At 40.2% G+C, this 12,865-nt stretch overlaps 1 protein-coding gene across 1 annotated transcript in view; it reads left to right on the top strand.

Moving 5' to 3' along the window:
* syne1a (spectrin repeat containing, nuclear envelope 1a) overlaps positions 1-12,865 on the top strand; it is a 207,901-nt gene that overhangs the window by 140,278 nt on the left and 54,758 nt on the right. Inside the window, 11 exon segments of the mRNA XM_046836299.1 lie at positions 3-526; positions 615-952; positions 1,133-1,277; positions 1,363-1,575; positions 4,335-5,227; positions 6,721-6,886; positions 8,116-8,271; positions 8,812-8,964; positions 10,714-10,896; positions 11,009-11,146; positions 11,601-11,786. Of these exon segments, the coding sequence (XP_046692255.1) occupies positions 3-526; positions 615-952; positions 1,133-1,277; positions 1,363-1,575; positions 4,335-5,227; positions 6,721-6,886; positions 8,116-8,271; positions 8,812-8,964; positions 10,714-10,896; positions 11,009-11,146; positions 11,601-11,786 (3,095 nt within the window).

Here is a 12,865-nt window from a genome sequence, read left to right on the forward strand (position 1 = left end):
CAAGGAGAGATTATCCAAACTACACAACTTGTCCAAAGATCTAGACGAACTTATTTCTCATTCTGAAGGTCTTACTGGACATATAGATGAGTTCAACTGGCAATTTGACCATGATACCCTTAAGACTCAGGTTTCGATAAAGGAGACCCAGCTTCAAGCCTTGAAATCAAACATTTCCAAATACATAGACGAATGTGAGCAGTGTGATACGTCATGTATTGGGGGTAAAAGTTTCCAGACTGAGATAAAAGAAAACCAGACATGGCTCAAGATGGTCAGAGAGGATCTCGGTTGTTTGTTTACTCTTAAGAAAATAGATGCTCGAGTTGTTCAGGATGAAATCAGGTCAACAGTCGTACTTCAGAAAGAAATCAAGTCTAGGCTCCATTTAGTGGACATTTTAAGCCAAAATGAAAAGCAAAGATACAAGACCATTGAACAGCAATTTCCCAGTGACACGGAGACCTGTTTGAGGGACATTGAAGATTTGGGGAGCGAAGTTCAGGAATCCCTTTCAGCCAGACAGGCAAGCATGTGTATCATTAAAATACATTTCATAACTTAGTTTTCTAGCAAATGTTTAATACCTGCAATGGTGTACTGTTTACCCACAGGAGGTCTTGCATTCAGCACTATCCTCGCTACAATTGTACCAAAGTGCCTTGAAGTCCACTTGGCGGTGGTTCAAAGATGCTGAAGGGGTCTTGAAACAGACGAACAAGGAACTAGAATTGGAAGACCTTTCTGAAAGCCTTGAGGAACTTAAACAGATTTTGACTCAAGAACCGACCATGAAGAAGGCCATCCAGGATATTGATGACGTTCTCTCTAAATTGGAGGACTTTGTTGATTCTGGAGTTGTTAAGAACCTCAGAGAAGGCTATGAGGCCACTTGTAAAAGGAGTGCTGAGCTCATGGAGCAGCTTAAATGTCACCAAGAAACCTTAAGCAGGTAACCTCTGGGGTTTTTTACCTGGTACAGACATGCCAAAAAGCTACTTAAGTACATTAACGAATCACATTTACTTCCTTACTGTCCACCACTGCCATTAGTAAACATTTCAGGTAGTGGTCTTTTGTAGCTCATGCCTGTAGTTCTGATTTGAATATTGTATCAATGGTGTTTTTCTAGCTGTTTAACTCAATGGACATCGTTTCACAAAGATCGAGAAGAACTCATAAATGAGCTAAACGATGTTGAGAGGAAATTGGCTGTTTTTACAACAGCGAAATCCAGCTCTCTTCAAGAGGCTGAGGACAAGCTTCGTTTTCACCAGGTCTCTTCTACCAAGTTTTCTTCCAGACTTGCTTTGTTAATACAACTTATCTGAGTCGTGTACTAACGTTTTTTTGCCATTATAGGATGTTGTGTTGCACCTGGAGGCTTGTCAGGATAAACTGTTCAATCTCAAAGAACAGTCAGGTCAGTTCGAGGAGAAGTCTGTGTCCAGTGCTGCAGTTCTTCGTTCAGTCTGTGCACTGGGAAAGCGATGGACTCAGTTATGCAGTGTAGATAAAGCACAGGAGAAGGCGCTCAAGGACACGGTGCATGACTGGAGACGCTTTACTGAGAAGGTAAGAAAGCAGTGCTTATAATATCACTGAATGCAAAAAACAAAAATGGAACACTTTAATACCATATGGTGACTGACATGAACTTGTATAAACTGTCTTGCTTGGGGGTTTAAATGCAAAAGCATGATATAAATATCAATAAATTAAAAGTTAAAGGCAAATTAATGGCATGTGCTGGATCAAGTGCTATTTTAATCAATGCCTGATGAATTACATCCACATTTCCCTCAGGGGTCTACAAAGTATTTATCCATCACACCCATCCATCCATCCATCCATCCATCCATCCATCCATCCATCCATCCATCCATCCATCCATCCATCTATCCATCCATCAATCCACCTATAATAAAGAAACAATAATGTTTAATTCAATCAGATGTCTGGTTGTTTATAGATTTGTTTGCTCGAAGGAAAGCTCCAAACGTTACATTACCGAGTTTGTTGCCTAGAAACAAAAGCAACACACGTGTATCTCAAAAACCATAAAAGACTTTCTTCTTTGTTACATATATCAGTCTTTTTTGTTTTTTCCTTTTTAAAATTGTCTCTTGCATTTATCTTACATCAGATGCAATTCGCTTCACAGAAAATAAAGAAAAATCTGCAATGCTTTTTGCATTTTCTGTCCCCGACTGTCTCCAAGCTTCAAGGCACATGTTTAGGTTTAAAGCCGGGTGTCTAGACGTTATTAAAAATGCGAATTGCAAAAAAAGAAGCAATATTATTCATCCTTTTTTTACAGTGGCTGAGTGAATCAGTCAGCTTTCCTGCTTTTCTTCATGGTCATGGTTTGTGTATTGGGAATGATGCAATGGTTGGTAATAATCCAGGATACTATTCAGGGTTTAGGCTGGAAATTTGCCAGCCTACAACAGTGCTCATAAATCTTCTCCGGTTTCTTAGGATGTGATGTAATTAGGCAAAAAATGTGTGTGTGTGTGTGTGTGTGTGTGTGTGTGTGTGTGTGTGTGTGTGTGTGTGTGTGTGTGAATGTGTGTGTGTGTGTGTGTGTGTGTGCGTGTGTGTGTGTGTGTGTGTGTGTTTGTATGTAAACTGCATCTTCAATTACATCACCATTTTGCATTTGAATTCGTTTAGTTCTTCCGGTTTCCTGCATGTCTTTAGTGCAGTGCTCAATTCTTCCCTTTTTTGCTCTTGTCCACTTCTCTCAGTATGACATCAGTTTCTTGGGATGACTCATTGCTCCTATGTGGCCTCGTGACACAAAAAAAACGAACGAAATGTCACGCGCCAAAGCTTCTTTCTCATTATCGGCTATCACTGGGATGTTATCGTTTAAAAAAAAAAAAAAAAAAAAAAACCATTAAGCCTTATTACTATTCAAGCATTTTTATCTGTTCATTAACACAGAATCCATGCCAAAAGTATTCAGACACCCAACTTTTCCACCCATATGTCGTTATTGCCCCAAATTGCTATCACAGGCACACGATTGTGTAGGATGTCTTTTGATGTGGTAGCATGACATTTTCCCTTTGCTTGAATGTGAGACCCAAACCTGCTCCAGCATGACAAGACCCCTGTGTTGAAGAAATATCCTTAAACAAAAACAAAAGGACTCTTTTGCACTGAAAGAGGAAAATGGCTTCAACCAATTGACAGGCATCATTGTCAAAAATATAAAGAAGCATTGGAAAGACAGCAGGTTTACTTCTAACATATACAGTACAGCGTAATTCTTTCTTCTCATTGTAGCACCCATAGAGCAGAGACTCCAATAGTGGCAGCTTGGCAATGCTGGGGCTTAAACCACCACCTTCCAATTAGTAACCCAGAACCTTAACTATTGAGCCATACTTCTCCCAAGCTGTTCCAGGCTGTACCATTGCTTGTAAATTACATAGTAGCTTTAGTGTACAAAAATGTTTTACTTAAAAACCTGCATGTATTGTGCTCCACTCAAACATTATGTAGCTTATACAGTTAATCAAAGATATAAAAGATACATACCCCAGTGATGAGGGTACGCTTGTTCTGAGAATGTATGAGGGGCGTTCAGGACGGTACTACACGCAGTAGTAAATAGCTAGCATGTGCTATTACTGATAGGCGGTGCACAATTTGCGGGCCGGTCCAGAGGCCGTTAATCAAGATGCCAGGCAACAGTGTTAGTGCGAAGATTCTCATGCATGAAGGCACATATTTACAGAAGAGTTCAAGCACAATACAGTGATGAGACGCTCAGCATTTGAAATGTAGAAACATTTTAAAGATGGCTGTACGTTCATCAGTGACGATCCCATGGTGGTCATGGTGGGTTCCTGCTAACAAAGTGAAGCAGGCTGTTCTAGAATGGTTCTAGAACTGACAACACGTTCTATGCCAAATCTTTCCAGGCGTTAGTTAAATGCTGGGATAAGTGTATAAATGTAGCAGGAGAGTATGTCGAAAAAATAAATGCAGTTTCCACTCCTTGAGATTTATTCTTTTGTTTTATAAACTCAAAAGCCCCGGTTTGACTTGAACACCCCTTGAATAAACATACATAATGTTGTGAGAAGTGGTATTGCAGTGGTTATGGTGTTGGACTGATCAGGTCAAATCCCAGCACCACCAACTGCCACTACTGGGCCCTTGAGCAAGGCTTTTAACCCTCAACTGTTCACTTGTTGAAATGAGATAATTGTAGATTGCACTGGAACAATTCCAAAAATTTTTATCTTACCGACATTGATTATAATCTACAACAAACAAAAACGCTCTGCTAAATTTTCTCCCCGTGTCGTTATCTATAGCTGGAGAAGATGAGGTCAGTGTCGAAAGACCTGCATAGCCGAGTCCCTGACAGTGTGGTGGAGAAAGCAGCCAGCACCGTTGCCCTCCACAACCTGTTAGAGTATCATGACTCCTTTAGCAGAGAGGTGGAAAGAGAGAACAGCGCCCTGACACTCCTCAGACAACACGCCCTCCACCTGCTCCTCCACTCGGATCCTGCAGGACTAAAGACGCCCAGCGACGTGACTTCCCGGATTGGCAAGCAACAACCAACAACGCCTGTCAAACACCAACACACGCCCTGCAAGCCAGCGACCTCTACCAACAACCAATCAACCTCAGCCGCTCCCTACCACCACATACACACTCCTAATAACCAGTCGACCACACCAATCTCACAGATGGCCAGTCCTAGGAATCAAACAACCAGTACACAGCTAACCACACCCAGTACACAAGCAATAATGTTTACTACACAACCAGCCACACCCAGTATACAATCAATTATGGAATCTACACAACCAGCCACACCCAGTGCGCAATCAACCTCTCCAAACAATCCCAACAACCACTTAGACACTAGCCAACAACCAACCACACCTATTACACAACCAACCACACCTATTACACAACCAACCACACCCATTACACAACCAACTACATCTACTACACAAATAACCACACCAAGTACACAACCAACTACACCAATTACACAACCAACCACACTCACTACACAACCAGCAACACCAAACAACCACTTAGACTCACCTACCACACAGCCAGCTACCCCCAAATCCCAAACAAGCACACATATCAACCCCCTGGCCACTGCCTCCAAGCAGACCAATAAACCCAGCAATAAAGATATGTTCTGTCTGCATGAGATTCAGGAAATGCAGGAGAAATATGAAAGGTACTTATGAAAACACAACATATCGGATGCCCAGTGTTTCTGCTTGTTTTTCTCTTAAACTGATCTAAGATATAGTACCAGTCTAAAAGTTTTGATACAGCTTCTCCTTTCTTTACTTCCTTTTTTATTATTTTCAACATTGTACATTGATACTGAAGCTATCCAATCTATAAACGAATACTTCTTTAATTGTGTTGTAAACAAAAAACTTGTTAAACAACATAGAATAGGTGTTATATCCTCTAGAGTGGCTTCATGTAGCTTTGACGATAACTTGGGCAGTCGCATGGCATTCTCTCACCAGACTCACAAGGAAGTCACCTGAAATGGTTTTCAGTTCACAGGTGTGTCTTGTCAATAGTTCTTTTGTGACATTTCTTGCCTTTATAATGTACTTGTATAGTGAAAAGGGTGAGTGCAGAGTCAATAACTCTATTATTGCTACTACAACAGTTAAGTAAAGAGAGAAGACAATTATTACTTTAAAAAATTAAGGTGTCAATCTGAAAAATCTCAGGAACTTTCAATGTATGCCCAAAACCATCAAACATTATGATGAAACAGACTCTCATGAAGACCGTCCCAGGAAAAGAACAAGAGCTACCTCTGCTGCAGAGGATAAGTTTATTAGAATTACCAACCTCAGAAACCATCGATTTACTGGACATAAATGCTTCAAGTGGCAGACATTTTAACATCCACTGTTCAGAGAAGTCAGGCCTTGAAGGATAAATTTAAGCAAAGAAACCATTATTTGAAAAGACCTACTAGAAGAAAGCCTCTGAACAGGGTGAACAAATGATTCCCGAATATGTGGTTCCCACTGCGAAGCATGGAGAAGGAGGTGTGATGGTGTTTGCTAGTGCCCTTGTTGGTGATTTAGTTCAAATTGAGGCAACACTTAACCAACATGGCTACCACAGCATTTTGCAGCAACATACCATCCCATCTGGTTGGTAATTAGTAGGATCATCATTTGTTTTCCAACAGGACAATGTCCACAAACACACCTCTAGAGCTATTTGTCCAATAAAAAAGAGAGTGATGGAGTAATGCATCAGATGACCTGGCCTCCATAATCACCAGATGAAAATCCAGTTGAGACAGTTTTAATTGAGATTGACCATAGCGTGGAGGAAAAGCAGAAAACAAGCAGTCAACACCTCTGGGAAAACCATTCCAGGTGACTACCTCATGAGGCTGTTCGGGAGAATTCCAATAGTGTGGAAAGCTGTTATCAAAGCAAAAAGTGTTAAAGAATAGAAACCATGATTATTTATTTTATTTGTGTTTACTATATACTCCTATGTGTGTTCTTTTTTATAGTTTGGATACCTTCATTATTGATGTACAATGAAATTAAGAAAACCCACTGAAGGAGAAGTTGTATCCAGATTTTTGGACTGGTCCTTTATATTTAATTCACATCCTGAAGTGTTTTTACTTCGTGACCCGTTTACATCAAAGCTCTTATATGTATATATTATACCCAGCCTCCTGCAGAAAGTGTGCATGAGCCGCCAGCAGGTGCAGGCCGAACTGCTGGAGCGAGAGGAGGTGGAGAGGGAGCTGGGACTCGTGAAAGGCTGGATCCAGGACACACAGGGCCTGTTACTCAGCCCTACAGCTGACCTGGACACCCTGCTCTCCGACCTGGAGGTAAAAAAAAAATGCACCATGTTGTTCCAGTCAGATTTAATTAGCGGCACAGCGATACCAAGTCTGGTGTGAAGTTTCTCAACACAAGTAGTTCAATGAGAGACGTGTCTATAAACAACTCAGATGTGAAAATACCTATGATGGTTTTGAACAAAACAAAAGCCACCTCTTTTCCACCTGTTTTGTGACTCAATCTAAACCAGGGAAGTGTTTAGATTGAAGGCCATTGAAGGCTTCTGTGAAGGCCATAATAATGTTTCCTTTCTTTAATGAGGGTATGTAACAGAAAATGACATGGGCTGGAGTGACTACCACTATTATTGCAGAGATTGTATTATGATTTTAAATGCATTTATGACGCCTCCTTATGCTAGATTCGTTTATTATTCAGTTCTGCACCATACAGACAATTAAGCATTATTTTTCAAGAGATAAATTGCCTATTAAAAGCATTTTTACTATCATTATGACTTTTTTATATCCACTGCTATTGAAATCAAAACATTTATGCATATGGTTGGTGGGTGAATCCAACAATCTAACAATAATTAGTGTACGTTGATAACTAGAGGTCGACCAATAGTGGATTTTACCGATACCAATAGCTAGATTGCAGATAACCGATTAATCAACCATAAGGTTTTAAAACTGGATAAAAACATAACACTCCACGTAAAATAGTACTAAACTTCTACAAAATGACTAAATCATGAAAATGTGCCAAAGGAAATAAATCCATTAACAAATATATTTTTTTATAATTTATATATTGTAAATATTAAATAATAAATATAACATAGCGCTCTCCGTGCAGCGTGCCAGTCTCATGTAAAAACAAACAGCATGTGGTGTCAATGATTCGCCTCTAGAGGCTGCTTTTATAATGACAGCGGAACAGTTTTTTTTTAGTTTAAAAGCCAACCTCTATGATCAAATACAGATATGACAGGAGTAAAACATATTTAAAATAAAATTGTTAAAATATGTCTCGAGCATTTGTTTAGAGGTAGGTTTCAAATGTGGGGGCCATATTTTGGGGACCCCTCATCTTAGGTCACTGGTGTAGCCAGGTAATGCATTTGATTCTGATTCGATGTCTGAACAGTACACAAACAACCACCTATTTAAATCCGAGTAGCCAAAATGCACTAGAACAAATTATATCAATTGATTTCTACTTCGAAATCTTTATCCAGAGAGCTCTGACGAATGTTTGTTATGTGCCTTAGACGGCTCATGGCGGCGTTCAGTCTCAGCGGCAGGCCCTGGAGCAGATCGCAGATCGCCAGCAGATGAAATACAAAGACCTCCATGCCACTGTTCCCTCTGAGATCAGCACCCAGCTGGCACAGGTCACACTGGCGCTGGGCTCGGCAGAGGACCAGGTACAGGCTTGCACAAATACACACACCTTCACATGCTTTTCCAAACCTTAACCTGTCTGAAACACTTTGCTGTGTCTCTTGCAAAACTTTCAATGTTCTTTACTAGTTGGAGATTTTCTTGTTCATCCCAGAGTAGTTCAAAAAGATTTAGGTGCAGTGACTGGGCAGGTCATTCCATGATAGGGAAAACTCCAGACCACTGTTTGCTCTGTAAATCACACTTAGAGAGATCAGACGTATGCTTCGCAGTCCATACGGAAGTGCATGGTGTTGAAGTACGGAATGAGAGCCATGTTGGTTCCTTTCACTTTCCAGAATAAGTATCCAACCTTCCCTGCTCCAAACCAACCCCAAACCTTTACATGCCCATCTCCACAGAACTTTCTACCACTCATTCACTGTCTAATTCCCAAAAACACCATAAAAACCTAGAAAGACTGAGGCAGGTGAAATACTAGAAAATAAAATCTGCTTCGGAAAAGCTGGAGTTCTGGTGTTTTCTTTTGCCCCCAAAAGTGTTGAACCTTTCCTGTGTTGCAGGTGCAAAGCCGAGAAAAAGAGGTGCAGCACAGCCGAGACGTTAAAGAAGACTTTACTACCAGACTGAAGGACATCTCGGAGAAAGTCAGTGCCGTCTCTGTGAGACTGAAACAGAAGAGTGTGGATGTAGAAGAGGCCAAAGAAGAGACGGAGGTACTGTGCCATCTTTCAACATGCGCTTCCTTTCACTCTATGTCTCAGTTGAGTAGGCAGTGGTGGTTCATTGGTTAAAAGGCTCTGGGTTATTGATCCGAAGGGCGACGGTTCAAGCCCTGATATCAACGAGCTGCCACTGTTGGGCCCTCCAGCAGGGCTCTTAAGACTGATATCAGGATTCTAAAGGAGTCACTTGGTATAGACAAAAAGAGGTTTTATTTGTTTTTGTTTTTGTTTGCTTTCTTTTTTAAGTCTCGCAGAAGCCTTGAGCAGTTGCATTTACTGACTTATGTTTTAATACATTTTTGTCAATGAATATGTATTCAATTCTTCTGAATAGTCAATTCTTTTAATTTCATAATGTTTCTCCAAGTTGGACTCTCTATCCAATCAGATTCACATTATGTGTTACTGTAAGGCCACCAGAAATAAACAGTTCTGGTTCTTGGTAGCTTTAATTGCGTGCTGATTGTGGTTGTTGCTTCAACCAATGAGATTGCGACTTGCTGACTCCGAGGCCCACAGGCAGGCGTCCAGTCATGTCAGAATTTTCATTGGTCTTTTGATTGGATGGTCAGAGAGCACATTAGTCAGAGCTCGCAACCCGCATCTGTAGCAAACTGCAGAAGCTTAAATATAGTCGTGTGGATTTGTTAGCTGTTTTTTCATTCCACAACGACTGACAGAGGAGAAGAAAAATGATTTGGTCGCAGATACACTTAAAAGGACATTTACAAGAAAGACTGGACATCGTGAGGGAAGTTTGACCCAAACAGTACAAAACAGTCATTAAGTTTTTTGGTAAACCGTTCATACGTTTGCGTTTTCTTTTCTGTAGAATTTGCACCAGTACACACCATCTGCCTTTATTTCAAATCCCCAGGAAATCCATAATGCATGGAAATGATGTGGAGGTGCAGTTGTGGCTCCAGTGAAAGGAGACGTGTTTAATTGTGTTCATTGTGTTTCTTGCTTTAGTGTTGACATTCGTAGCATCATAAAGATGGTATTAAGAGGTGGATTGATTAAGGTGGGACACCACTAAAGGCCTGGGGGTGAAATTCATGGCCTGATACTGTTTTAGAGTAAAAACAAATTGTAATAAGAAAGCGATTTGACTCTATGAGCAGGTTTGATTCTACTTCAAATTGACTCGAATGCAAGAAACGAAAGAATTTGTTTCATTTGTTTTCAAGTGGACTTGATCACAGCGAGAAAGCAATGCGATTCCACTCGAAATCAATGGAATTCGCTTTCAAGTAAACTCGATTGAAGTGAGAATGTTATTTCAGTCAATTTGAGTGCTTTTTTTGTTTGCTTTCGTTCGAGTCTCTCCGGATCCCTGCAGCTGCTGTCTGGATCAACTGAATCGTCTCTAGGTTACAAACGTAACCCTAGTTCCCTGAGGGAACGAGACGCTGCGACAAAACTCTTTGGGAACGCCCCAAAGCGTTTCGACGCAGCTCGAGTTCCCGAAGGGGAACTGCTTTCTCACTCAAGTTGAGGTTCCTTGAAAGCAAACTAGTTCCCCTTCGAATTGACTTCATAGCGGGAAATAAATCGTTTGAACCTTTTGAGTTTTTTCGACTTGTTTGCTCACCACAAACTCGATCATAATGAGAAAGAGATTTGACTAGAAATCATTTGTGAATAAATCACTGGCTGTGTTGAACCATAGCATTACTCTACTGTATGTATCAGTTAGTAAAGAAATGAATGATTCCCTGGTGTTCGTGTTCCATACAGACTCTGCGTGAGGAGCTGGAGGACTGCTCTCATGCTCTCTCCGAGCTGGACATGGCTGTGCAGGAGTTCGGGGAGCAGAACCCTCTTTTGGCCCGGCAGCTGGGTGCCACGCTGTGCAAACTGTCCGAGCTCCACTCTCAGACCAACAAACTCGCAGAGGGACGGACCACTCGGCTCAAGAAGGTGAACGCGGAGAGACGGATCTCTGTGACGTTCATACGGAAACTCAAACGGTGCAGGTTTACACCATTGAGGTTGTAGTCTCCTGATCAGTCTCCTCTTGGTCTCGTTCCAGGCTGAGCAGCACTTCGAGGAGTTTAACCACAGACTCACCCTGATACTCAACTGGACAGAAAAGGCTGAGACTCTAGTGTCCTCCAGCATCGTGTGGAGCCCTGCCTCGATGATCCAGGAGCAAATCAGAACACACCAGGTAGGAAGGTCTGGCCAATCAGAATCAAGGATTCGACAGTGGTATGAAAATTGTTTATTCAATACATTATAGAGTAAGGATAGAAGTTTTGTAGCACATTGTAATGCTAATCAGACAAGAAACTTCAATGAGGCTTCCTAAATCTAGATCAGAGCTACTGGGTGATATGAGAAGAAAAGAGTGGAGCTTAGTATAACAGGAAACAGTCATTTTTCTAACAAAATGCAACTTATTGAAAAAAAAATATATAGCAAATATAGACAAATTACCTTACAATATCAACGATATTTTAATTAAAAAGTATCATGATATTATTTATCATGATATCAATATTATATTGTCATATCGTCCAAGCCCTATGCATTGGTAATGCTGTAGATACTCTGGTTCAGAAAATTCTTCTCTTGGTTCCTAAACGTAATAAAAAGCTGCGTGTGTTTGTGTCGTGGTGCAGGCGCTGCTGCGGGAGTGGAGGAAGCTGCAGGGGGAGATGGAGGCGCTGATGAAGAGAGTGGAATTGTTGGGAGAGGTGGTGCACACCAAAGCACTTCACCAGCAGGTGGCAGAGCTGAGCCGTCACGCCGAAGAGCTGCAGCAACGAGCCCAATCACGCCTGCTCAACCTACAGGACGCTGCGAAGGTAACGCTACACACACACACACACACACACACACACACACACACACACACACACACACACACACACACTGTCAAACACATGAACACCACGGAGCATTCATTTATATGCATTATTATTATAATAATAATAATAATAATTGTTATTATTATTATTATTATTATTATTATTATTATTATTCAAGATGTTACATTGGATTTTTTTAATGTTTCGTATTCATATTAAGTATTGACACCCTTAAGGATTGTACGGAAGATGGGAAATGACCATTATAAAAAAATAAAACATAAATAAATATATACATGAATAATTACACCATGTTAAATGAAGCAATATTAAATTCATTTATATAACTCATTTCTACATGTATTAATTTTTATTTACTTATTTATCCATTTATTTGTATCGGTATTTCTACAGTTGTTAATGTATTCTTATCAGACGTGCACAAGTCCACACATCCTTTAAGTAAAAGTGCAGATACTCATGTTTTAAAGGACTCGTAAAATTAAAGTAAAGAAGTTCGGGCTTTGACATGTACTTAATTAAAAGTAGTCATTTTAGTGTCCCGCTGAAAACTGAACCTCACGTCATATTAATATTCGGGCTGTCAATTGATTAAAACATTTAATCGCAACTTAATTGAACATTTGTATCTGTTCTAAATTTACCATTTTTATACCATATTAATACTTCATGTTTTTAATTCTATAATCAGCATGGGCATGGAGAAATATTAATGCTTTATGCAAATGTATGTTTATTATTAGTGAAACCGAACTCAACATTGAGCATAAAGACAAAATATTCTTTAGTAAAATATTTTAAAGTAATTATAGTGGTTTAAATGACGTGAATCATCAGGACACGTTTCCACACGGACGGTTAATAAACTGTGCCTCTGTTAACTTTCATACGGTTTACATAATCAGAGAATATTTGTATTCAATGTGAATTTATTTAAAAGTAGACATTTCAAGCTTTCTATACATATAATTATTGTGTCTGTGAGGCAAATATTCACTGAGATTCAGGTTGTTTTATTTGTGTTTGCGAAGAGAGATGGCAGAGAGCGCCCCCTG

This window comes from Silurus meridionalis, chromosome 23 (genome assembly GCF_014805685.1).
Source record: "Silurus meridionalis isolate SWU-2019-XX chromosome 23, ASM1480568v1, whole genome shotgun sequence".
NCBI lineage: Eukaryota > Metazoa > Chordata > Actinopteri > Siluriformes > Siluridae > Silurus > Silurus meridionalis.